Source organism: Scylla paramamosain, chromosome 25 (assembly GCF_035594125.1).
Source record: "Scylla paramamosain isolate STU-SP2022 chromosome 25, ASM3559412v1, whole genome shotgun sequence".
NCBI classification, from domain to species: domain Eukaryota; kingdom Metazoa; phylum Arthropoda; class Malacostraca; order Decapoda; family Portunidae; genus Scylla; species Scylla paramamosain.
This window is the reverse complement of record NC_087175.1, coordinates 4,228,550-4,251,256: the sequence shown is the minus strand read 5'-3', so window position 1 is coordinate 4,251,256 and position 22,707 is coordinate 4,228,550. Positions and strand designations below refer to the sequence as shown.

The 22,707-nt window shown below is 39.4% G+C and overlaps 1 protein-coding gene across 6 annotated transcripts; it reads left to right on the top strand.

Moving 5' to 3' along the window:
• Positions 1-743: 743 nt before the first annotated feature.
• On the top strand, positions 744-18,803 carry LOC135113121 (SWI/SNF-related matrix-associated actin-dependent regulator of chromatin subfamily B member 1-like). 6 transcript variants are annotated; one of them, XR_010274715.1, is made up of 11 exons: positions 744-898; positions 1,502-1,619; positions 3,519-3,657; positions 4,233-4,373; positions 4,904-5,031; positions 5,640-5,806; positions 6,806-6,996; positions 7,427-7,561; positions 8,329-8,383; positions 13,210-13,255; positions 16,623-18,803. XR_010274715.1 is itself a non-coding variant. In XM_064028179.1 (10 exons), exons 1-9 carry the CDS (start codon positions 821-823, stop codon positions 8,366-8,368), a joined length of 1,122 nt encoding a protein of 373 aa, XP_063884249.1. In that variant the 5' UTR covers positions 744-820; the 3' UTR covers positions 8,369-8,383; positions 8,724-8,907. The 6 variants fall into 6 exon arrangements, 4 of the variants coding, with proteins under 4 accessions (XP_063884249.1, XP_063884248.1, XP_063884247.1 ...); XR_010274714.1 differs by having other exon boundaries at positions 13,210-13,264; XM_064028179.1 differs by lacking the exons at positions 13,210-13,255; positions 16,623-18,803 and adding an exon at positions 8,724-8,907 and having other exon boundaries at positions 1,502-1,607; positions 7,430-7,561.
• Positions 18,804-22,707: the final 3,904 nt, after the last annotated feature.

Here is a 22,707-nt window from a genome sequence, read left to right as displayed (position 1 = left end):
AGAAAGGAAACTTGAAATGAAGTTACAGAGAGAAGGATAGAAACCGTAGGAGGGTAGTTTTGAAATCAAAGCTTTGTGCCAGACTATATCAAAAGCTTTTGATATGTCCAAGGCAACAGCAAAAGTTTCACCAAAATCTCTAAAAGAGGATGACCAAGACTCAGTAAGGAAAGCCAGAAGATCACCAGTAGAGCGGCCTTGACGGAACCCATACTGACGATCAGATAGAATGTTGTGAAGTGATAGATGTTTAAGAATCTTCCTGTTGAGGATAGATTCAAAAACTTTAGATAGGCAGGAAATTAAAGCAATAGGACGGTAGTTTGAGGGATTAGAACGGTCACCCTTTTTAGGAACAGGTTGAATGTAGGCAAACTTCCAGCAAGAAGGAAAGGTAGATGTTAACAGACAGAGCTGAAAGAGTTTGACTAGGCAAGGTGCAAGCACGCATATTTTTAATGTATGTGTGTAAATAAAAAAAATAAAAAAATAGTGTATTCATATCTGTTTACTTTCTCTAAATTGGATAATTCTTTTGCAGGAAGGGAATGGATGGTGGTACTGCTGGGACTGTGTGGAAAAATGAATGGACGGATGATTGATGATTGAGGCTGTGAAAGTGTTCCTGGAGAAAATGTGGCGTGCCAGATGTAGGAACTAATGGTGTGATATATGATACCTGTTGTCTGTTTGTCGCTTTTCTTTTCCCTACAGAAATTACCGATCTACGGGCTCAGAAGCAATCCCAAGGCGCCTTTAGCACCAAGATCAAGATCATCATAAGCACTCCCAGGACGCCGCCGCTTTGTTTACATGCAAGATGGCGAAGACATACGGAGACAAGCCAGTTAGCTTCCAATTGGAGGAGAATGGCGAGTACTGGTGCATTGGATCTGAGGTAAGGCGATGAGGGAAATGCTGAGGGAGAGATGAGGCTAGGATGGAGGCAGTGTGAGGGGAGGGACAGAGGAATGAGTGGTATGCTGAACCCGGCGTCTTGTTTCTTTAATCTTTGTTTGTCTCCCCTTCTCTTTTTCGCTTTTCTATCTATCCTAAACGCTCCTTGGCCTGTTTTCATTAAGATGTCACATATATCTCATTTGTGGATCAACTCCCAAATACAGATTCTCCCTAGCTGAGTGAAACGTGTGATTTAACATAGGAAGGTGGTAGGGAGGTGGGAACATTTGCAGGGTAACTAGTGCAAAAAATATTTAAAAATAAGACTATGATACATTATTATTATTATTATTATTATTATTATTATTATAATTATTATAATTATTATACATTATTTTTATTATCATTATCATCACATACATGAAGTTCATTCAGTTCAGTACACTCAAGACACTTACCCTCAAATTTCAGACATCTGTTTTGGGTCTGGCATGTCAGTGGGCCTTTTTTCACTCCTTTTGTTGCCCTTGGCCAGTGCCCTTCATAAAACAAACAAAGACTCACAGCTATTGCTCACACCACACCTCTCTGTCTCCTTCAGGTGGGGAACTACCTTCGGCTGTTCCGAGGGTCGCTGTACAAGAAGTTTCCCGGCATGTACCGGCGCTCCATCACCAACGATGAGCGCAAGAAGCTGATGGAGCTTGGTAGGTTCCTGGGTGTGTGTTCAGTGTGGTGCTCGCCTGTCATGGGGTTCACAGCTTTCTGGGCCGCTGGGTAAGTTTATAGAATGATGCCCGACTCTCCTGACTCCTTGAACCAAACAAACCAAGCATACAAGGTTTAATTAACCTTACAAGTACTGGTGGAAGTGTGCTGGGACTTGCTGCTGCTTCCTTGCTTTCATTTTGTTTTGTTTTGTGTTTTGTTTTGTTGAGTTTCTCTGTTTAGGTGTTTGTGTTGTGGTGCCAGAGTCTTTCATAGGGACTGCCAGGCCTGTGTAGGCCTAATGGCTTCCTGCAGCTTCCCTTGTGTTTTAATGTTATGTGTTCAGTTGTGGTGGCAAAATTTGTTCATTCAGTTAACCTGTGATTTTTCCATTTTCCCTCAATATCTTAATGTATCTAAATAAATTCCTTTACTAGAGATTTCTTTATTGCCATTAATTGCCTTAAGAATAATTAATATTTCAAGGTAAAAGTAAAATTGAGAGAATAATCAGTTGCATATCATTCCTTTATTTAATTATTTTGCACTTTTATAAATATTCACAGTCTCAATCTAGTAAATATTATTCACGTGTTTCTCATAAATTTTGACTCCATGCATTTGTATTTGTAAAACCGATAACAGTTAATTAGTGAACTGGTCTGCCTGTCAACAAACTTAACTTACCAACAGTAATTAAGAAAAGTTATTATTATTATTGTTATTATACGGAGTTGGGTGTTCTTCTATAATGACATTTTTAATTTGTGTTTTGTCTCACTTGTCTTTTTATTTGTATCTTTACTCATGGTTCTTGTTTTATTTACATCTTTATTTATTTTTTTATTGATTTTTTGTTCTCAAGTCTTTCACTGTTAATGTCTTCCTGTGGTAACAATGAGAACACAACTAAGAAACATTTGCTTGGATATTGACAGAAGAAAAATGTTGATGTTTTCTTTTAATTAACCCACACAATGCTGAAAAAAAAGAAAAAAGATGTGGGGTAGAGGTTAATCTTGTCCTTTCACAGCTACAGGGCAATGTAAGAGATTGTAGCAAATAAGTAAGTGTTTAAAAAAGTCATAGATGGGATAAGGAAAATATTTGTCTGGCAGTGAAAGGATGAAAGGAAGGAAAACAAAGATAATATGATGTTTCCTAATAAAAGAGACATTTATATATATTAGATTTATTTATTTATTTATTTATTTATTTATTTGTTTTATTTTATGTTTTATTTATTTATTTAGTCACATAATGCTTACCCTACTAGAAAATACACTATATCAGATTCATTGTATTAATTTTTCATATTATTAACTTACTTTATTTCCATACTGATTTATTTGTTTAGTTTTTTATTTACTTTATTTCCATACTGATTTATTTATTTAGTTTTTTATTTATTTATTTATTTATCTATCTATTTATTTATTTATTTTGTGTCCATGGCAAATATATATCCTCTTAGTCTATTTCTCATTATCTAATTCTGAACTTTTGTCTTCTTACCTTCTGTCTTTTTCCTTTCTTACGTCTTCATTCTCTTCTTTCTTTCTTTCCGTTCCATGCCTCTTCACCATCCTTATTGTCTTCCATGTTCCCATCTTCTTTCATCTCATAATTGTTCTTTCGTTTCCTCTGTCTGTCTTTATATTTTCTCCTGTTTCTCTGTTACTTCCTCTGTTTCTGTCTTTTCATTGGTCTATCTCTGTCTCTTCATCTGTTTATTTTTCTCTTCATCTCTTTCCCTCCCTCCTTTATTCCCTATCACCACCACCACCACCACCACTTTACCTCTACATTTCTCTGTCTCTCCATCCATCTCTCTGTTCCCTCTGTCTCACCGTTCACCCATCCACACCCACTCCTCCACACCTCCTCCACACATCCCCTCCACCACCCAGGCCTGACCCAACACGTCCTGGCCTCCAACATCTCACTGCTGCGCGCCTCGGAGGTGGAGGACATCATCGAGGGCAACGAGGACAAGTACAAGGCTGTGTCAGTGAGGCAGCAGCAGGACCCCGAGGCTGCAGCGGCCAGGTAGGAAGGGAGGGATTGTGGGAGGGGATTGAGGTAGTGTTTTTTTTTTTTTTTTTTTTCGTTTTGTGTTTTTTTCTTGTTTCTTGTTTTTTTGTTTTTTTGTTTGTTGGTTTGGAGGATGTTTCTGTTTTTTTTGTTTATTTTTTATTTATTTATCTTTGTTTTTATTTCTATTTTTTTTTATTTATTTATTTGATTTATTTACTTATTTCTTTTGGCAGTGTGGGATGGTTGACTTTTTGTTGTTTTTGTTGTTGTTGTTGTTGAGCATGGATAGAATTTATTTATCTATTTTTTATTTCTTATTATTTTTATTCTTTCTTTCTTTCTTTCCTTTTTAGGTGTAGGCAATGATTGCATTTTTTTGCTTTTGTTGTCATTTTGTACATGAATAGAATTTGCATTTATTCACCATTCATTAATTCTCTCATCATTATCATTGGTATTACAGATGAATAAGTGTTTGTTTTGTTTCTGTTGTTGTTGGTGGTGGTGGTGGTGTTGTCATTACTCATTAACATACGAGTACATTATCAAACCTCCCTGGCAGTGTTGTTATTGTTGTTGTGTTACAGGGCGGAGAGGCAGGTGAAGAAGCCCACAGCTCCCTGGGTGCCCACCATCTCCAACTCCTCCCACCTGGATGCTGTGCCCCAGGCCACCCCCATCAACCGCAACCGCATCATCTCCAAGAAGATCCGCACCTTCCCCATGTGGTGAGAGAGAGAGAGAGAGAGAGAGAGAGAGAGAATGATAGTAGCAAACAAGATCTCCTTATTTGAATTTGTAAAGAGAGAAAGAATTTGTAGAGAAACTTAATGAGTCATCTGTTGAGAGAGGAAGAGAATTATAGAGAAAAATACAACTTTTTAATTAATGTAGAAAAAATTTGTAAAGAGAAGGAATTTATTGAGAAAGTTGAAAGTTAATGAATATTTTGATAGAGAGAGAGAGAGAGAGAATCTATCACTGTCTCTCATCCTATATTTGCTTAAAACCCCCCCATATATCCATCCTCCTTCACCACCCTCCCTTCCTTTCCTCCCTTCTTTCTTTTCCTTCTCCCCCTTTCTCCCTTCCTTCCTTCCCTTCATCTCTCCTTCCTTTCCTTCATCCCTTCCTTCCCTTCTCTTCTGTTCTCTGTCCATCCCTTTCCCATCCCATTCCCTTTCTCCCTCCCCTTCTTCCGTCCCTCCCTCCCATGACCCAACGCCCAACAAGGCCCTCATGCCACGACCTCCCACAGCTACGATGACCTTGACCCAGCGCAGATCCACGAGAACTCCTGCCAGAAGGAGGAACTGGTGCCCATCAGGCTGGACATGGAGATTGAGGGACAGAAACTAAGAGACACCTTCACCTGGAACAAAAATGGTGCGTGTCTCTGTGTGTGTGTGTGTGTGTGTGTGTGTGTGTGTGTGTGATGGATGGTTTGATTGATAGGGAAATAGATAGATAGATAGAGGTTGAGGGTTACAAGATACAGATAGATGTTGTGTGTGTGTGTGTGTGTGTGTGTTCAAAACAGTTGCATGTATGTATGTATTTGTTTATTTATTTATTTATTTTTTTTTTTATTTTTAACACTTGTGATTTGGTATGGTCTTTCCTAATCACCATTTTGAGGTCTTGTCAAAAATTGCTAAATCTGGTACTTTTATTCCTTTTTCCTTCTTGCCAATGCTTCTTAAGACTGTGTTGCCTCTAGTGCTGTGAGGTGTTCCTTTGTGCTGTGAAAGGACTAACACAGCACAGATAGACAGACCACCACCACCATCACCACCTTCCCCATCCTCTTTGCCCCATACAAAGATAGATCAGCCTAGACCAGTGTATGTACGTATGTATCTATGTATGTATGTATGTATGTATGTATGTATTTATTTATTTATTTATTTATTTATTTATTTTACTTTATTTATTTATTTTCAACACAAAGACAAACAAACTGACCACCACCATCACCACATTTCCCCCTACAGAGATGCAGATCAGCCCAGAGCAGTTTGCCGAGTTGCTGTGTGACGACCTTGACCTGAACCCCCTCATGTTCGTGCCGGCCATCTCCACCTCCATCAAGCAGCAGATGGAGCAGTTCCCCTCCCAGACCATCATCTCAGACCACTCCGACACCAGGATAGTCATCAAGGTGAGAGGAATGGGGCTGTGGTGACGGTGGCAGGATGGCTGAGGAATAGCATTAAATGGAGTGAGGGAACTGGAGGAATGGAGGTGATACTGAGGACTTGAGGGAGGAATGGTGCTGTTGATGGGGTGAGGGTGGCAAGGAAGGGTAGACTAAGAACTACTGTAAATGGAGGAGTGAGAGAACTATAGGCAAGGAGGCAAGACTGAGAACTGGGAGAAAGATAAGTAAGGAACAGTCTCATTATGAAGGGCCAGAGGTAAACCAGTGCATGCTGTCGAGTCTTGCTGTGGATGTGTACATGTGTGCTTAAACTGGGATGTAGTACGCTGGTCCACAAGACTCCCACTCTCCACCAGGGGCTGATGGGGCTGAGAGTGTGAATGTGTGATGTGTTGTGTGGGTCACCCTGTGTGGGATTGCCAGCGTGATGTAAAGGTAGATGGAAGGGATGTGATATACTCGTACATGCTCCTGAAGGACATGACAAGGGCGGTATAAACAATATTCTTGAGCATAGTAATCAGGATAGGACTAGAAGTAGATTAGGAGAGGATCTGATTGAGATATGTAAGTGTGAAGGGATGTAGCAAGGAATAGACGAGATTGTTGAGGTTAGTGATCAGATTGCCAGCCTGGTATACAAATAGATAAGAAAGGATGTGAAATTTTCCTTTTGAGAGGAGATTCAAGCTTTTGAATTTGTATTTGTTGGAGAGGTGTTGGGTGAGAGGGCATCCGATGGAGGTATTTAAGTGTTCAAAGGGATGTAATAAGGGTGGTGTGGATCGTTTGATGTGGTTAGTAATGAGGATCACCATGTACTAGATTAAGTGGCTCTTTTAATGCCTTTTTTTTAAGCCATTAACCTGAGCCCTTCTTACTTAGAAAAGAATGAATAAATAAAAACCCCACAACACAAACACCAATGCTTGACTCACACCACAAACCCTCCACCACTAACACCCCACCACTAACAACCCCTGTAACAACCCCCCACAGCTGAACATCCATGTGGGCAACATCTCGCTCAACGACCAGTTTGAGTGGGACATGTCAGAGCCAGAGAACTCCCCCGAGGACTTTGCCTCCAAGTTGTGCTCCGAGCTGGGCCTGGGCGGGGAGTTCGTCACCGCCATCGCCTATTCTGTGAGGGGGCAGCTGTTCTGGCACCAGCGCACCTATGCCTTCAGGTAAACCAGTGTGTGTGTGTGTGTGTGTGTGTGTTTTAGGGATTCCAGTTGTGTTGTGTGTATGTTTTAGGGACTCTAGTTATGTGTGTGTGTGTGAGAGAGAGAGAGAGAGAGAGAGAGAGAGAGAGAGAGAGAGAGAGAGAGAGAGAGAGAGAGAGAGAGAGAGAGAGAGAGAGACTTAGGAAACCCAGTTGTGTGTGTGTGTGTGTGTGTGTGTGTGTGTGTGTGTGTGTGTGTGTGTGTGTGTGTGTGTGTTAGGAATTACTGCTACTATTACTACACACCCACCCATCCACCCACCACCACCACCACCATCACCACCACCACCACCACCACCACCACCACCACCACCACCACCATCACTACCACCACCACCACTACCCCCACTGACGTCACCCTTCCCTTGCCTCCCCTCCCCGTGCACTGGAAGCAGCGAATCACCCCTGCCTTGTGTAGAGGTCCCATTCCGGTCCCAGAGTGAGGCAGAGCAGTGGTCGCCCTTCCTGGAGACCCTCACCGATGCAGAGATGGAGAAGAAGATAAGAGACCAGGACAGGAACACCAGGTAAGGGAGGGAAGGTGGGATGGGATGGGAGAAGAAGAAGAGGAGGAGGAGGAGAAGAGAATGTTTGGATTTTGAAATATTATAGTTTAGAGAAAGGGAAGATGGAAATGAAGATAAGATACTAGGATGTGATGGTGGGAATAGAAAAGAGGAAAAGAAGAAGAGGAGAGAATTTTTGGGTTTTGAGGGAAATATGATGGGAGGGAAAAAGAGAGAAGGGAAAGGAGTGGAGAGAATATAATTTTAAGGGAGATGGAAGAGGAAACAGGAGAGATAATGGAAGAGGAAAGGAAAAGAGAATAATTAGGGTTTTAAGAGAGATGGTGGGATAGAAAAGGGAAAGAGAGGAATTTAGAATGGTGAGGTATGGAAGGTGAAACAGGAAGAGGAAAGAAAAGGAGAGAATATTTAAGGTGACTGAGGAAAATATGATGAGAAAGAAAGGAGGAAGAGGAAGGGAGAGAATATTTATAGTTTTGAGTGAGCTGTGATGGGAAGGAGAAGGGAGAGAGATAGGAAGAAAGATGGAATAAGAGGAAGAAGAGAAGATGTAATATTTGAAATGTTTATAATAGAGAAAGAATAGAAAGAAGAAATATTTAAAAAAGAATAAGTTACCGTTAAGATACAAAAAAAAGGGGCTGATGATGAGAAATGAGACAATAAAAGCGAAAATGAAAGGAAGAAGAATGTTTTAGGAATAAGATCAAAGTTAATAGTTTAGAAAAGAGTGATGTTGCTTGAAAATTGTTTGTGTTTCCTTACAGACGAATGAGGCGCCTTGCAAACACAACACCTGGCTGGTAACGAGGGGAATGACAGGTGAGGCGCGCGCATGTGTGTGTGTGTGTGTGTGTGTGTGTATTAAATGATATACATAGGCCGAGTTATATTTGTGTGTGTATCTTAGAGAGAGAGAGAGAGATAGAGAGAGAGGAATGATTTATAGGGTTATGGAATGAAAGGCTTAAGGAAATATAGGAAAGGAAGTAAGGAAGAAATAAAAAAAAAAAAAATAGGAGTGGAAGAAATGTGCAAGGAAGAGAAGAGAAAGGATTTATGCTAATATTAACCTCGTAAGCTAAATAAAGTAGAAGAAAATAATAATAATAATAATAATAATATTAACCAATTATTAACCTCATTTACATTTCTCTTTCAGATCTGTGTGTGTGTGTGTGTGTGTGTGTGGGGATTATGTATCTATATTTTAGCGACACTGAACGAGGGAGCAACATGTGCACACACGCACATACACCAATACAAATACAACAATAACATTTAAGTACCATTTTAGACATTAAGACTTAAAATAATGATAATGCCAATAAAACTGAAAATTTGGATATTGTTGGTGTGTTTCTATAGAGATTACCTTCGTCTGCTTTTAAGGGATATGGGGCATGACGGAACTGTTTAAAGGGATGATGAGTGGTAAGGTACTTTCAAGGCAGCATAATCTGTTTCTAAGGGACTACTTAAGGGATATTTAAGGTACAGGATCTATTATAAGAAGCAATAGACATAATGGGATTATTTTAAGGGATGATGGAACTGGTCAGGGAATTTAAAGAACAGGATTTACAAGGGATACAAAAGAGACTGGTTTAGGGTAGGATCCAGATAAAGGGACTACTTCAAGGGATAAAGGACTGGTTAGGGACTGCTTTAGAGAATTAAAGGACGGAATGGTGTTTTTTTAAGGGAATAAGGAACTGGGTAGGGATTTTTAAGGGGTGGGACGAGGCGGTGTTGTATTTTTTTTTTTTTTTTATGTAGGAAGGACACTGGCCAAGGGCAACAAAAATCCAATAACAAAAATATGCCCACTGAAATGCCAGTCCCATAAAAGTCCCATCAAGTATGTTTCTCTTCATCTCTCCACTATTTTTCTTCCATATCTCAGTTTTCTCTCCATCCATCAAGTATTTTCTCACCTCCAGTATTTTTCCTACCCTTGTTTTTTCCCCCCCTTCTCTCCATCTCTCCTGTACTTTTCCTTCCATTTCTTTTACTTTCTCTCCATCAATCATTTTTTCCCCTCCACTTCTCCACTGTTTCCCTCCACCTCCCTACAAGGAACACAAACAAACAGGTGGATTGTATAGCTGGTATATTTATTTTCATAACATGTTGCTATAATAATAAATGACTTCAAATAATAAAAAGATTGATAAATTTCTCCATAAAATAATTTTCCATTCAACCAAATAGTAACATTTCTTTCTTTCTTTCCTTCTTCTTCCTATTCAGACTTAAAGATATGAAAAATGGCATTTCTTACAAATTTAAAAAAAGGGGGAAGGGGGACAGTGGGGCAGGCAGGTTTGTTTTGGTTAGGTTTTCTTGTTTGTGTTGTATTGGAGTGAGTGGAGTGAGGAATCTTTGAAAGGATCCAAATTTCCCCACGCAAGCACACACGTACAGACACACCCACAACCTCTGTCTTTTTTTTTTTTTTCGTCTGCCATTAGACGAATGAGAATCATGGAAGTAGGGACCAGACACACGCGCACACATACATACACGCACACACAGGTACGGGTCGTCTCGTGCACACTGGGAGGCTGGGAGGCTGCTGGCATGCACACTAGGGAGGTGGGGGGCGGGGAGAGGGGAGGTTCTGGTCTTGTCTGGCTGTTGGGTTACCATAGGAATCTTGACTTGTACACCTTCAAAACGTCAACTTTCTTGTGCCTTGAATATTAGGTTAGGTCTGGTTAGGTTAGGTTGGGTTAGGTCTGGTTAGGTTGGGTTAGATCTGGTCTGGTCTGTGTTGCAATAAAATTTAAGTGTCCCTTAACAATATTTTAATTTTCTGCCTGTCTTGAATACTGTGTTAAGTCAGGTTAGGTCTTGTCTGGGTTGGGTTGGGATCAAATTTTAACTTCCTTCTAACAAAATCTTAACTTTCTGCCTGCCTTGAATACTGTGTTAGGTTAAGTTAGGTCATGACTTTGTGCCTGCTCTGAATACTGGGTTGGGTCTGGTTAAGCTAGGTCTGGGTGTGTCTGGGTTGGATTGGGATAAAACTATCTTTCTTCCTACAAAATCTTCACTTTCTACCTCTCCTCTCCTGGGCTGACCTGTGAATGAGCTCACTGCGGCAAAGAAGTGACCTAAGGGTGAGTTACTGTCTGTCTGTCTGTCTGTTTGTCACTGCTCCTCAAAACACTGCATTGTTACTTCATTACTCAAAAAGGTTAAGGCTGTCTGTCTGTCTGTCTGTCTGTTTGTCATTGCATTGTTACTTCATTACTATATAAGGTTCAGTGACGGGTGTCTGTCTCTGTCTTGCATTGCTAAGTTAGTCTGGTATATGGTCTGTTTGTCTGTCTGTCTGTCACTCCCCACCACAGCCTCCTTTACTGTCTGTCTGTCTGTCTGTCAGACACTGGCTCTGTATGGTTAAAATGATGTATTGTTAAGACAATTTAGTGTATGGCATGTCTGTCTGTCTGTCTGTCACTCCTCACCAGTCTAAAACAGCCTCCAAGCCCCAAACAAGCTCTCTCTCTCTCTCTCTCTCTCTCTCTCCCAGCACACAGTATCCTAAGATCATGGCAAGTAATATAGATATAATATATATTTATATAATATATAACTTAAGGAACATAGGTTACACTTAAAGAGTTCTATGACAAGTTTATCTGCTTTGGCAACAGGAATACATCTATATTTAACTCTCTCTCTCTCTCTCTCTCTCTCGTTTATTTATTGATTTTATTTGTCTACTTACGTATCATTTATTTGTTTATATTTATCAGTATTTATATACTTTTTGTCTGTCATTATCAACTTCTGTAATATGTATTTAAGTTAACATTTTTTAATTAAAAATTTTCTAATAATAATATCTAATTTATTTTCTTTTTCTTTCTTTCTTTTTCTTTCTTTATTATTATTATTTTTATTATTATTATTATTATTATTATTATTATTATTATTATTATTATTATTTATTTTTTTATTTTTTATTTATTTATTTTTTTTATGCATATGTGCTATTTTTCATTCATGTCTCCCACACTCTCCTCAATCCCTTTAAGTCAGCTGAGAGTGGAGAGAACACATTGTCTTATTAGCTCCTGTTTAAATCGAGGGGCTGAGAGGATGGTATAAGGAAGGTGATATTGTCTGAGGTAATGGTTGCAGGGGATAATGATGATAGCGACCTTGAAATGTTATCATGAGGGTTTATTTATGATGACTTGTTAAGGATTTAATAAATATTTAATAAAATAAATATTTAATAAATAGGGAGATAGTGGAACAGGAGATAGATAGGCTAAAAAAGTTCAAGTCACCAGGACCTGATGAAATATATCCCAGAGTACTCAAGGAATGTAAAGAGATTATTAGTGAGCCGTTAGTTTCTGTCTTTAGGAAATCACTGGAGTCGGGTGAGGTACCAGTAATGTGGAGGCAGGCTAATGTAGTACCCATCTTTAAGAAAGGAGATAAAACTTTAGTGTCTAGTTATAGACCTGTCAGCTTAACTTCAGTTGTAGGTAAAATGTTAGAGTCAATAATAGCAAGGAACATTAGGGAACATTTAGACAAACATAACTTGATAAATCAGTCACAGCATGGCTTCACGAAGGGGAAGTCTTGCCTGACAAACTTGTTAAGTTTTTACAGTAAGGTGTATGAGGCAGTAGATAATGGTGATAGTTATGATATCTTATATCTGGACTTTAGTAAAGCATTTGACAAGGTACCCAATCAAAGGCTCCTGAGAAAGGTTAGGACACACGGGATAGATGGGAAAGTGTTAGGCTGGATAGGGTCATGGCTTGGTAACAGGCGACAGAGAGTGGTAATAAACGGCTCGAAATCCGAGTAGGGTCATGTAATTAGTGGGGTGCCACAGGGATCAGTAGTAGTAGTTAAACAGTAAGAGAAAAAGAAAAACGAAACTAAATAAAAAAATAGTTGAACAGCAATAAGAAAAAAAAATACAAATTCAAACAAATAATAATAATAATAAAAAACAAGCAAAGATAAACATTAACCCAAAAAACAACAACAACAACCCAATTATCCCCTCCCCTCCCCTCCCTCCTGGGTTTTCAGGGGTATTTCTCCTGTTATTAATGTAGAAATGTTGTTATTGTGTCACTAGAACCGTAAAAAGCACCCTTGAAAACCTGTCACCTCGACTAGAACCTTTTAAAAGCGTGTTTCTTGTTACTAATATAGAATTGTTGTTAATCTGTCACTAGAACTGTAAAACCACCCTTGAAAACCTGTGCAACTACTGAGAGAGAGAGAGAGAGAGAGAGAGAGAGAGAGAGAGAGTAGCATTTTAGTTGAGCCTATCCTGGGCTGGTTCGTGTTTGCTGCGGTAACGGTGCAGCAGTGAGTGAAATTTTCGTTAATAATCACGTAGCTGGTGTGAAGTTTGGAAAGGGGAGTGAGGAAGTGAAAATATTTATATTATTTGAATTACTATTTGATAACATGTCAACTTGTGTGTGTGTGTGTGTATGAGTGTGTGGACTGTGGATGGGTTCAAGAGCATTGACAGATGGCGCTGGGGAGGGAGAGCGGGCAGTTGGCTAGCTGGGCACCTGCAGTGTTTTGGCCAGCACTGGTCAGTTCTACCACACACGCTCTATTAACCAGTGTTTCCGTATTCCTGGCAGCTTCTCCCTGCACCGAGCACCGCCAGGCAGCACCAGAGAGGCACGAGTACGTAAGGTGAGTCCAGCAGTGCCAGCCTCACTGCCTTCACCTACAGCATCCTCCTCCTCCCTGTAGTGTTGTACTCGTTTATTTAGGTCTTATTATTCGTTGTTTAGATATTTTTTGGGGTTATTTATTTATTTTTAGGTTTCGTTTACATCAGAGTCTGGAAACAGTTGGAGATTTAGGCAAATATTGAATGTTGGTCAATATGTAAACAAGCTGTCAGCTGGGGTAGAGGCGGGGCTTCAGTTATTTCAGCCATTATTTGCCTCGTCTTTCACTTATTGTAAGCCAAACATATCACAAAACGTAGCTTCATGTCTAGCCTTAATATCCGCTGGTCAGATAAAGCCGCCATTGCCTGCTTTTGGTGTCATGAACGAATAATTAACGAAATATGGCCGCCGGCTTCCCCACTGTGGTCGCCGCCGAGGGCGGCCATGATGGACTCCTGCATGTTCCAGCTCGCAAGTTCCAATATTTTTTTTTGATTTTTTTGAATTATTTATTTGGCTTCTATAGTACAATTTTGTGGTTTCTAAAAATATTTTGTTGCTTATGAAGTGTGTTTCATGCTTCAGTTAAGTAAATGTGCTGAATTTATTGTTGTTTTTTGCGTAAATAGGGGGCGGTTTGTACGGTTATTTTTACCCAAGACGATTCTTGGCTTTTTTATTTGAGCCTTTAGTGAAGATTTTACTGCTTTAAAAAATCGTTTATGATATTTAAAATGTTTTGCGTTCCTATTGAGTTAAGTATGTGGAATTTGAAATAGCTTTTAATCCCGTTAAAAGTGTTGATTTTGCCATTTTTTAGATTCTTTATTTCTCAATTTCAGCTTGTAACTAACTTTACACTGTTTTAAAAAATAGTTCAGATTTTTTAAAGTGTTTTTTCATTGTTGTAAAGTGAAGTGGGTGGACTTTTCAATGGTTTTAATGGTGTCAAAGGTTCCAACACTTTTCCATATTTCATATTAATATTTCTTTACAACTACTCAGGCTGGAGATGTTTTGATATTGTGAATATTAATTTAAGTAATTGTCAAGTCAGAATATATAAGGCATTCGAGCCTAGCTTCATTTTTTCTAAGGGTCAATTTTAAAATGAAATACGTTACGTACGTAAGCCAGCGGGCTGGTGGCAGTTCGCCTGTGACGTCATCAAGCCGGGACCCGCTCGGTTCCGGTGTCTCCTCGTCAGTATTTTCCTTAATTTCCAGTGTTTTTTCAGGTGTTTCCAGCTGTTCCCATACTCAGGTGTGTAGGTTGTACTAGTAGTAGGAGAAAAAATATAGAAATTGAGGAGGAGGAGGAAGAAGTAAGGAGAAATGGAGGAGGAGGAGGCATAAGGTGTAAATACGAATGTTTAGTTTAGTTTCCCTTCTTGCCCTGCCTTTCTCTAATATTTCGTGTGTTTTGGGTGTTTTACCTGCTTTGGGTGTATCTAGGAGTGTTGGGTGTTTTAAGTTTTGGGGGTGTTTAGGTGTGTTTAGGATGTATACTTGCTGTTGTGTGTTTTTTTTTTTTTTTTGGAGGGGGCAGTGAATTTAGGGTGTTTTAAGTTTCGCTTAAGATGTTTTTAGGTGCATTTTACGTGTTTTTAGTCTTGTGGAGTGTTTTGAGTATATTATGGAGTGTTTTGGTGTGTTTTGGGTGTGTCTGGGAATATATTAAAGTGCTGTTAGTTTGTTTTGGGTGCTTTAAGTGTTTTGGGTGAGTTTTGGTGTGTGTTTGGGGTCTTTTGGGTGTATTTGAGTGTGAGTGGGGTGTATTGGGTGCATTTTGGTGTGTGTTGCGCATATTCTGTGGTGTGCTGGGATGTTTTTAGTGTGCTTCAATGAGTTGTGTGGTATTTTGGGTGAATTTGAGTGTTTTGAGTGTTGGTGAATTTTGTGGATGGTTAGGAAGTTCAGAGTGCTTTGAGTGTGTTTTGGATATTTTGAGTTTTTGGGTGAGTTTTGTGGGTATTCTAGGGTGTTATGTGGTATTTTGTGTGTGTTTTGGATGTTTTTTAGCGTGTTTTGGTTATATTGGCTAAGTTTTGTGGGCATATCAGAGTGTTTTGAGTGTTTTTTGGATGTTTTTTGCGTGATTTAGATGTGTTTGGGTGAGTTTTTTGGGTATTGAGGTGATGTGGGGTGTTTTGAGTGTGTTTTCGATGATTAAAAACGTGTTTTGGTTGTGTTCGGATGAGGTTGTGGATGTATTTGGATATTGTGGTGATGTTTTGAGTGTATTTTGAATGTTTTAAACGTGTCAGGTGTGATTGGATCTCCCTGCCTCTCCCACTCACTACTCAAGCCCCTAACTCTTCCAACACATAACGAATCCCAATAAACACACAACCTCACCAAACCCCAACTTATAAATCAATCCCCCGGCAGATTGTGAAGTCCATGAAGCACAGGTGGAGGAACAAAGGGGACAAGGACGTGGGGCGGCGACCAGAGGAAAGTCTCTCTCTCTCCAATGCTAGAAATTCTCTCTTTCTTAGTATTTTTCTCTCCATCTCTTCAAGTATTTTTTTTCTCCATGTCTCCAGTATTTTCTCTCCTTCACTGCATTATTTTTTCCTGCAAGTATTTTTGTCTCCACTTCTTCCCTTATATAGGGTGTTATGTGGTGTTTTGTGTGTGTTTTAGATGTTTTTTAGCGTGTTTTGGTTATATTGGCTGAGTTTTGTGGGCATATCAGTGTGTTTTGAGTGCTTTTTGGGTGTTTTTAGCGTGATTTAGATGTGTTTGGATGAGTTTTTTTTTTTGGGGTATTGAGGTGATGTGGGGTGTTTTGAGGGTGTTTTCGGTGTTTTGGGTGTGTTTTGTGGATATATTTGTGAGAATGTTTTGAGTGTATTTTGAATGTTTTAAATGTGTGTTAGGTGTGATTGGATGGGTTTGGTTATATTTAGGGGTATTTTGAATCTCTTGGGTGTGTCTGGGTCATTATTGTTGTATTTAAGGATGTTTTGAGTGTGTTTTGGGTTGTTTTTGAGTGCAGTTTGTGTGTGTTTTGGTGAGTTTTGTTGTAATTAAGGATGTTCTGAGTGCAGTTTGCTTGAACTTTGTGGGTGTCTTGTGTTTTGAGTGTGTTTTGGGGTATTTTGGCCACACACACGCCCCAGTAACCCAAATAACTTAAAAACCACAACCTCATCAGATCTTACCATAACATATACAGGACAATCTTACCAGGTCTATTATACCCACTAGGGCTTGCCACACTCCAGACATTGCGCAGGTACTCGTGAAAAAATCCTCCCTGCCTCTCCCACTTACTACTCCAGCCCCTAACTCTTCCAACACATAACGAATCCCAATAAACACACACGACCTCACCAAACCCCAACTCATAAGTCTATCCCCCGGCAGGTTGTGAAGTCCACGAAGCACAGGCGGAGGAACAAAGGGGACAAGGACGTGGGGCGGCCATCAGAGGAAAGTCTCTCTCTCTCTCCAATGCTAGAAATTCTCTCTTTCTTAGTATTTTTCTCTCCATCTCTACAAATATTTTTTTCTCCATGTCTCCAGTATTTTCTCTCCTTAACTGCAATATTTTTTCCTCCAAGTATTTTTGTCTCCACTTCTTCCCTTATATAAGGTGTTATGTGGTGTTTTGTGTGTGTTTTATATGTTTTTAGTGTGTTTTGGTTATATTGGCTGAGTTTTATGGGCATATCAGGGTGTTTTGAATGCTTTTTGGGTGTTTTTAGCATGATTTAGATGTGTTTGGATGAGTTTTTTAGGGTATTGAGTTGATGTGGGGTGTTTTGAGTGTGTTTTCGGTGTTTTTTGGTGTGTTCGGGTCAGTTTTGTGGATATATTTGGATATTTTGGGGATGTTTTGAGTGCATTTTGAATGATTTAAACGTGTGTTAGGTGTGATTGGATGAGTTTGGATATATATATAGGGGTATTTTGAATTTGTTGGGTGTGTCTGGGTCATTATTGTTGTATTTAAGGATGTTTTGAGTGTGTTTTGGGTTGTTTTGAGTGCAGTTTGTGTGTTTTGGGTTGTTTTGAGTGCAGTTTGTATGTGTTTGGGTGAGTTTTGTTGTAGTTAAGGATGTTTTGAGTGCGGTTTGGGTAAACTTTGTGGGTGTCTTGTGTTTTGAGTGTGTTTAGGGTATTTTGGCGACACACGCCCGTCCTCCAAGTATTTTTGTCTCCACTTCTCCCCAAATATAGAGTGTTATGTGGTGTTTTGTGTGTGTTTTAGATGTTTTTTACTGTGTTTTGGTTATATTGGCTGAGTTTTGTGGACATGTCAGGGTGTTTTGAGTGCTTTTTGGGTGTTTTTAGTGTGATTTAGATGTGTTTGGATGAGTTTTTTTGGGTATTGAGGTGATGTGGTGTGTTTTGAGTGTTTTCGGTGTTTTGGGTGTGTTTGGGTGAGTTTTATGGATATATTTGGGTATTGTGAGGATGTTTTGAGTGTATTTTGAATGTTTTAAATGTGTGTTAGGTGTGATTGGATGAGTTTGGTTATATTTCGGGGTAGTTTGAATTTGTTGGGTGTGTCTGAGTCATTATTGTTGTATTTAAGGATGTTTTGAGTGTGTTTTGGGTTGTTTTGAGTGCAATTTGTGTGTGTTTGGGTGAGTTTTGTTGTAGTTAAGGATGTTCTGAGTGCAGTTTGGGTGAACTTTGTGCGTGTCTTGTGTTTTGAGTGTGTTTTAGGGTATTTTGACCACACACGCCCCCCAGTAACCCAAATAACATAACTTAAACACCACAACCTCATCAGATCTTACCGTAACATATACAGGACAATCTTATCTGGTCTGTTATACCCACAAGGGCTTGCCACACGCCTGACATTGCACAGGTACTCGTGAAAAAAGTTTCCCTGCCTCTCTCACTCACTACTCCAGCCCCTAACTCTTCCAACACATAATGAATCCCAATAAACACACACAACCTCACCAAACCCCAACTTATAACAACTCAATCCCCCGGCAGGTTGTGAAGTCCACGAAGCACAGGCGGAGGAACAAAGGGGACAAGGACGTGGGGCGGTGATCAGAGGAAAGTCTCTCTCTCTCCAATGCTAGAAATTCTCTCTTTCTTAGTATTTTTCTCTCCATATCTCCAAGTATTTTTTTCTCCATCTCTCCATGTCTCCAGTATTTTCTCTCCTTCACTGCAATATTTTTTCCTCCAAGTATTTTTGTTTCCACTTTTCCTTTATTTTTCCCTTCATCTCCATCAAGTATGTTTCTCTCCATCTCTCCACTATTTGTCTTGCATATCTTAGTTTTCTCTCCATCCATCAAGTATTTTCTCACCTCCAGTATTTTTCCTCCCCTTATTTTTTCCCCCCTTCTCTCCATCTCTCCTGTACTTTTCCTTCCATTTCTTTTACTTTCTCTCCATCAATCATTTTTTCCCCTCCATTTTTTTTCCCTCCACTCTCCAGTTTCCCTCCTCCCTGCAAGGAACATAAACAAACAGGTGGATTGTATAGCTGGTATATTTATTTTCATAACATGTTGCTATAATAATAAATGACTTCAAATAATAAAAAGATTGATAAATTTCTCCATAAAATAATTTTCCATTCAACCAAATAGTAACATTTCTTTCTTTCTTTCCTTCTTCTTCCTATTCAGACTTAAAGATATGAAAAATGGCATTTCTTACAAATTTAAAAAAAGGGGGAAGGGGGACAGTGGGACAGGCAGGTTTGTTTTGGTAAGGTTTTCTTGTTTGTGTTGTATTGGAGTGAGTGGAGTGAGGAATCTTTGAAAGGATCCAAATTTCCCCACGCAAGCACACACGTACAGACACACCCACAACCTCTGTCTTTTTTTTTTTTTCGTCTGCCATTAGACGAATGAGAATCTTGGAAGTAGGGACCAGACACACGCGCACACATACATACACGCACACACAGGTACGGGTCGTCTCGTGCACACTGGGAGGCTGGGAGGCTGCTGGCATGCACACTAGGGAGGTGGGGGGCGGGGAGAGGGGAGGTTCTGGTCTTGTCTGGCTGTTGGGTTACCATAGGAATCTTGACTTGTACACCTTCAAAATGTCAACTTTCTTGTGCCTTGAATATTAGGTTAGGTCTGGTTAGGTTAGGTTGGGTTAGGTCTGGTCTGGTCTGTGTTGCAATAAAATTTAAGTGTCCCTTAACAATATTTTAATTTTCTGCCTGTCTTGAATACTGTGTTAAGTCAGGTTAGGTCTTGTCTGGGTTGGGTTGGGATCAAATTTTAACTTCCTTCTAACAAAATCTTAACTTTCTGCCTGCCTTGAATACTGTGTTAGGTTAAGTTAGGTCATGACTTTGTGCCTGCTCTGAATACTGGGTTGGGTCTGGTTAAGCTAGGTCTGGGTGTGTCTGGGTTGGATTGGGATAAAACTATCTTTCTTCCTACAAAATCTTCACTTTCTACCTCTCCTCTCCTGGGCTGACCTGTGAATGAGCTCACTGCGGCAAAGAAGTGACCTAAGGGTGAGTTACTGTCTGTCTGTCTGTCTGTTTGTCACTGCTCCTCAAAACACTGCATTGTTACTTCATTACTCAAAAAGGTTAAGGCTGTCTGTCTGTCTGTCTGTCTGTTTGTCATTGCATTGTTACTTCATTACTATATAAGGTTCAGTGACGGGTGTCTGTCTCTGTCTTGCATTGCTAAGTTAGTCTGGTATATGGTCTGTTTGTCTGTCTGTCTGTCACTCCCCACCACAGCCTCCTTTACTGTCTGTCTGTCTGTCTGTCAGACACTGGCTCTGTATGGTTAAAATGATGTATTGTTAAGACAATTTAGTGTATGGCATGTCTGTCTGTCTGTCTGTCACTCCTCACCAGTCTAAAACAGCCTCCAAGCCCCAAACAAGCTCTCTCTCTCTCTCTCTCTCTCTCTCTCCCAGCACACAGTATCCTAAGATCATGGCAAGTAATATAGATATAATATATATTTATATAATATATAACTTAAGGAACATAGGTTACACTTAAAGAGTTCTATGACAAGTTTATCTGCTTTGGCAACAGGAATACATCTATATTTAACTCTCTCTCTCTCTCTCTCTCTCTCTCTCTCTCTCTCTCTCTCTCTCTCTCTCTCTCTCTCTCTCTCTCTCTCTCTCTCTCTCTCGTTTATTTATTGATTTTATTTGTCTACTTACGTATCATTTATTTGTTTATATTTATCAGTATTTATATACTTTTTGTCTGTCATTATCAACTTCTGTAATATGTATTTAAGTTAACATTTTTTAATTAAAAATTTTCTAATAATAATATCTAATTTATTTTTTTCTTTCTTTCTTTTTCTTTCTTTATTATTATTATTATTTTTATTATTATTATTATTATTATTATTATTATTATTATTATTATTATTATTATTATTATTTATTTTTTTATTTCTTATTTATTTATTTTTTTTTATGCATATGTCCTATTTTTCATTCATGTCTCCCACACTCTCCTCAATCCCTTTAAGTCAGCTGAGAGTGGAGAGAACACATCGTCTTATTAGCTCCTGTTTAAATCGAGGGGCTGAGAGGATGGTATAAGGAAGGTAATATTGTCTGAGGTAATGGTTGCAGGGGATAATGATGATAGCGACCTTGAAATGTTATCATGAGGGTTTATTTATGATGACTTGTTAAGGATTTAATAAATATTTAATAAAAAAAATATTTAATAAATAGGGAGATAGTGGAACAGGAGATAGATAGGCTAAAAAAGTTCAAGTCACCAGGACCTGATGAAATATATCCCAGAGTACTCAAGGAATGTAAAGAGATTATTAGTGAGCCGTTAGTTTCTGTCTTTAGGAAATCACTGGAGTCGGGTGAGGTACCAGTAATGTGGAGGCAGGCTAATGTAGTACCCATCTTTAAGAAAGGAGATAAAACTTTAGTGTCTAGTTATAGACCTGTCAGCTTAACTTCAGTTGTAGGTAAAATGTTAGAGTCAATAATAGCAAGGAACATTAGGGAACATTTAGACAAACATAACTTGATAAATCAGTCACAGCATGGCTTCACGAAGGGGAAGTCTTGCCTGACAAACTTGTTAAGTTTTTACAGTAAGGTGTATTAGGCAGTAGATAATGGTGATAGTTATGATATCTTATATCTGGACTTTAGTAAAGCATTTGACAAGGTACCCAATCAAAGGCTCCTGAGAAAGGTTAGGACACACGGGATAGATGGGAAAGTGTTAGGCTGGATAGGGTCATGGCTTGGTAACAGGCGACAGAGAGTGGTAATAAACGGCTCGAAATCCGAGTAGGGTCATGTAATTAGTGGGGTGCCACAGGGATCAGTAGTAGTAGTTAAACAGTAAGAGAAAAAGAAAAACGAAACTAAATAAAAAAATAGTTGAACAGCAATAAGAAAAAAAAAATACAAATTCAAACAAATAATAATAATAATAAAAACAAGCAAAGATAAACATTAACCCAAAAAACAACAACAACAACCCAATTATCCCCTCCCCTCCCCTCCCTCCTGGGTTTTCAGGGGTATTTCTCCTGTTATTAATGTAGAAATGTTGTTATTGTGTCACTAGAACCGTAAAAAGCACCCTTGAAAACCTGTCACCTCGACTAGAACCTTTTAAAAGCGTGTTTCTTGTTACTAATATAGAATTGTTGTTAATCTGTCACTAGAACTGTAAAACCACCCTTGAAAACCAATGCAACTACTGAGAGAGAGAGAGAGAGAGAGAGAGAGAGAGAGAGGAGCATTTTAGTTGAGCCTATCCTGGGCTGGTTCGTGTTTGCTGCGGTAACGGTGCAGCAGTGAGTGAAATTTTCGTTAATAATCACGTAGCTGGTGTGAAGTTTGGAAAGGGGAGTGAGGAAGTGAAAATATTTATATTATTTGAATTACTATTTGATAACATGTCAACTTGTGTGTGTGTGTGTGTGTATGAGTGTGTGGACTGTGGATGGGTTCAAGAGCATTGACAGATGGCGTTGGGGAGGGAGAGCGGGCAGCTGGCTAGCTGGCCACCCGCAGTGTTTTGGCCAGCACTGGTCAGTTCTACCACACACGCTCTATTAACCAGTGTTTCCGTATTCCTGGCAGCTTCTCCCTGCACCGAGCACCGCCAGGCAGCACCAGAGAGGCACGAGTACGTAAGGTGAGTCCAGCAGTGCCAGCCTCACTGCCTTCACCTACAGCATCCTCCTCCTCCCTGTAGTGTTGTACTCGTTTATTTAGGTCTTATTATTCGTTGTTTAGGTATTTTTTTGGGTTATTTATTCATTTTTAGGTTTCGTTTACATCAGAGTCTGGAAACAGTTGGAGATTTAGGCAAATATTGAATGTTGGTCAATATGTAAACAAGCTGTCAGCTGGGGTAGAGGCGGGGCTTCAGTTATTTCAGCCATTATTTGCCTCGTCTTTCACTTATTGTAAGCCAAACATATCACAAAACGTAGCCACATGTCTAGCCTTAATATCCGCTGGTCAGATAAAGCCGCCATTG

Excerpts from the sequence above, each read along its gene's own strand:
- LOC135113121 (XM_064028175.1), top strand. The coding sequence starts at position 821 with ATGGCGAAGACATACGGAGACAAGCCAGTTAGCTTCCAATTGGAGGAG. Across the intron at positions 4,374-4,903 it reads ATCCGCACCTTCCCCATGTG|CTACGATGACCTTGACCCAG; the intron begins GTGAGAGAGAGA and ends GACCTCCCACAG. Across the intron at positions 5,032-5,639 it reads CTTCACCTGGAACAAAAATG|AGATGCAGATCAGCCCAGAG; the intron begins GTGCGTGTCTCT and ends TTCCCCCTACAG.